The 4,067-nt window shown below is 36.0% G+C and overlaps 1 protein-coding gene across 1 annotated transcript; it reads left to right on the top strand.

The window, feature by feature from the left end:
* Window positions 1–291: 291 nt before the first annotated feature.
* LOC108378250 (uncharacterized) lies at window positions 292–1,041 on the top strand. Its single transcript, XM_017634538.1, has one exon. It carries the CDS (start codon window positions 337–339, stop codon window positions 958–960), a length of 624 nt encoding a protein of 207 aa, XP_017490027.1. The 5' UTR covers window positions 292–336; the 3' UTR covers window positions 961–1,041.
* The last annotated feature ends 3,026 nt before the right edge of the window (window positions 1,042–4,067 follow it).

The following is a 4,067-nucleotide window of genomic DNA, read 5'->3' as shown; positions in this document are numbered from 1 at the left end:
TAAATATGGTATCAAGGTTTGGTGGATTTGCGATGCCACAAATGCATATCCACTGCATGGACAAATATCATACTGGCCAAGCAGAAACTGGTAGGGAAACGAACCAAGGCGAACGAGTGGTGAAGGATTTGTCTGCAAATACCAAGGAAGTGGCCGAAACATTACAATGGACAATTTGTTTACGACCTTGCCAGTTGCAGAACTGCTTCTCACCTGGAAACTCACCGATCGTTGGAACTTTGCGCAAAAACAAATCATATATTCCTCAAGAAATGAAGCAGAACTAAAAACAGGACAATTGGTTCAACGACATTTGGCTTCAAAAATAATGTGACAATGTGCTCTTATGTTCCCAAAAAAAATAAAGCAGTAATTTTGCTTTCGACCATGCATAATGATGCTGAAATAGCTGACAGTGGGAAACCTGAAATAATTGAATATTATAATCGTACCAAAGGTGGTGTTGATCGAATGGACCAAATGTTTGCGGAATATCCAACACAAAGACAAACAAAACGATGGCCACTAGCGATGTTCTTCAACATGTTGGACATTACAGCTCTTGCAGCCTACATTGTCTACGATTTGAATAACACTATGTTGCCTTGGAGAACAAACAACAAGCGTAAGCAGATCCTGCGCAGCTTGGCTGAAGCATTGTGTATGCCCATTATTGAAGCCAGAGCCATAAATCGTCAAGTGACGCGAAATTTTTCGACTAAAATTGCTATTGAAGCATATTTCAACCGACCGGTGGAATCAATGGTGTCAACAGCAGCATCAACATCTGCCGCAGCGCGCACGCCAAAACCTGTGTCCGGATCTTGCTATTTATGTTACGCACAAGAGGAAAAACGCCGTAGAAAAACCAAAAAGCTGTGCGACAAATGTAAGAAGCCAATGTGTCTTGAACATTCGGTCACATCAACAAATTGCTCTATTTGCCATGATTTTCCTTAGATATAAGATGCATTTTTATAATTTTTATAATAAAAGTCAATAATATAATGTGTGAAATGAATATTTTTAATTTTTCAAATAAAAAAATAATATAAAAAATGTTTTTTTTATTATTATGAGGATTTTTACTATTGGGGTACAAACGTATCCCGGGTGTGTGTTTACGTATATAATGTGTTTGGAAGGCTGTAGCTCCTGAACCAATGGTCCGATCTGGTTCAAATTTTGAATTTGAACTCAAAACTAAATAAATAATAATAATCTTCCTAGTTGGCGGTATAGAGGTATAGCGGTTCAAAAGTTACAACACTTCAAAGTTGAAAGTGGATACATTTGTACCCGGGTGTGTTTTCTAGGGTTAAGGGGAAATTAACTGTAATTTTTATTTGATAAGCTAGAGGCCCAGAGAAAACATAAAACACATAAATAAAAATTACATCAGTATACAATTTAAAGGCCGATAAACAAAAACAAACGTGGAAATTAACTTTAATTTAATTCTCATTTAAATTATTATCAGTTTCAATTAGCTCTTTATTTAAGTGGGTAAAAAGTGGTTTTAAAACAGACTAACAGGCTAACCTAATATTCACGCACGCCGCCAATTTACTGTCAAAAATTTCTCATGCACATACAACTTTTATGGGACCAACCGAAATTGAACGGCGTGCGTATGAAGCTAACTCAATTTCCAATTTTTGTTCCGCGTGACATTTTGATTTGACGTTTCGCTCAATGAAATCAAATGCAAACGCACGCAAGCCAATTTCGGGTGACGCAAAAAAACAAATTCGACGGCGTGCGTACCAAAACGCAAGCCGCGAATATTAGGTTAGCCTGTAAGCCAGCGAAAGCTCTCATTTGTACTGAGAGCTTTGGCACGCTGTGTTGTAAAAGCAGGCTGGTATACAACTAAGCAGCAGATACTTAATGATCAGGTGATTAAACGTATAACACCTGTTACAGCCAGATTCATTTAAGTGAAAATTACTTTGATTTTCGAATTTTTGGTTTCACCAATCCATTTTAATTTGTTTTCAATTTCAATTGAAGTGACCTATGCTCTTTACTTAAATAAAAATGCAATCAGAATAACCACACCCAGAGGTGTTACAAGTTTAATCAACTGATCATTGTGTATCTGCTGCTTAAGGCCCGTCCACATAGAACTTTGGCGTTACGTTGGCGTTGGCGTCGCTTCAACAGCTGACTATGAATACATGAATTCAAATGCAGCCGTCCACATAGCCAAAATTCGACAACGCTCACGCCAACACAAAGCAAAAAGATGGCCAACTCCCAACTTTTCGCGTGGGTCGCTCGTCAGCTGTTGCAAATAAATAAAATTATGTGAAATACTTTTCCTTTTTAATCAAGTGTGGGCAAGAAATATCGTTTTTAAAGCAATTATTGATATGAAATATTTATCTGTCGTTAGTATGTAAATTTAGTGGCCCAAGCATTCGCTGCCAAGCGTTCATTGTAGCAAGCATACTTTTAACGTGCGTTCTGTCAAACCAACGCCAACGCCAAAGCCAACGCGAAAGTTTTATGTGGACCGGCCTTTACTTGTATACCAGCGCTGCTTTTACAACTCAGCATGCCAAAGCTTTCAAAAGCTCTCAGTACAAATGAAAGCGTTCGCTGGCCTAGTCTGTTTTACGACCACTTTTTACTCACTTAAATAAAGAGCTTATTGAAACTGAAAATAATTTAAATGAGAGTTAAATAAAAAATTAAATTAAAGTTAATTTCCAGTTAAATGAGTACGGTGAAACTGTCTGTGAGTGTTGTTATTCTGATTTAATTTTTACTTAAGTGAAGAGCATAGGCCACTTAAATCAAAATTAAAAACAAATTAAAATGGAATGGTGAAACCAAAAATTCGAAAATCAAAGTAATTTTCATTTAAATGAATCTGGTGAAACTGGCTGTGAGTGTGGTTATTCTAATTTAATTTTTATTTAAGTGAAGAGCATAGGTTACTTAAATCAAAATTAAAAACAAATTTAAATTGATTGGTGAAACCTAAAATTCGAACATTAAGGCAATTTGCACTTAAATTAATTTGGTGAAACGCAGCCTAAATATTGCAAAATTTTATACAGAATATACTATACATAAGAAAGGTCTATAAATGGACAAAAAAGCAGAAAATAATTTTTCCATTCTCATAGAATTTGTGTTAATATGTTTTGATTTAAAAATTTTAACACTAGTGAGCAGTGTTGCCATTTGAGCCGTTTTCCGCTAGTTTTAGCCCGCTGCGACAGCAAACAGCCGGAGACAATTCGGTTTAGCCGGCAGCCGATTTAACGGGCAGCCGATTTAACCGGCAGCCGTTTAACAAAAAACAAGTTTGCCGTTTTTAGCCGATTTCGCTTTTTTCCGTATTTTATTAAAATGCAAATAAATGTACATTTATGTTTCCATTTTTATAAATTTGGCGACCCAAAATCTATTAGAGACTGCTAGCTTTACTCGGAGAAAATTTTCATGTCGGACTGTGTTAAGTATATAAAATTTAAAGAACTTTCTCTAATCCGAAAAGTCTTAAACTACTCGGCCGATTTCAATGATTTTTATTTGATGAGAATATACAGTGACTAGGGATGTCAATCCCGGGACCCCGAAATCCCGGGATCCCGGTGTTTTTGACGACCGGGAGATCCCGGGATTTGCTTTCATTAATCCCGGGATCCCGAAAATTTTGAAATATCAATTTGATAGTAAGAATTTGTTTATGAATTTTGAAGTATGATTTTTGTAAAATGCCGTTTTGACTGCAATTAACAAAAAGCTTGAAACTGTACTTTTAAGTTGCAGTCTGAGCCTTTTTTGAAGAAGATTTCAATGAACTTACTCATAGCGCCGCTAATATAAACGAAACAGAGAGTTTTAAGGAAAAGTTAGATAATTTTTTAGATCAATCTACTCAAAAGTTCCTCACATCGAAAAACTTATAATTTGACCGACGTGCTGGTAAAAGAATTTCAAATATTTTGTAATGGAGGAGATAGGGGTCACTATCTTCAAATGGATTATGTCTACCTTTTGATAGTTCAGCCTAAAAGTGTTGATGCCGAAATATGTTTTTCATCAGTAGG

This window comes from Rhagoletis zephyria, unplaced genomic scaffold (genome assembly GCF_001687245.7).
Source record: "Rhagoletis zephyria isolate East Lansing unplaced genomic scaffold, Rhagoletis_zephyria_1.1 Rzeph_scaffold_13675, whole genome shotgun sequence".
Classification (NCBI taxonomy): Eukaryota; Metazoa; Arthropoda; class Insecta; order Diptera; family Tephritidae; genus Rhagoletis; species Rhagoletis zephyria.
Note: the sequence above shows the minus strand (reverse complement) of the source record. Positions and strands in the feature narration are given on the sequence as shown.

Bases quoted from the DNA above. Each gene is read 5' to 3' on its own strand.
- LOC108378250 (XM_017634538.1), top strand. From the start codon at position 337: ATGTGCTCTTATGTTCCCAAAAAAAATAAAGCAGTAATTTTGCTTTCG.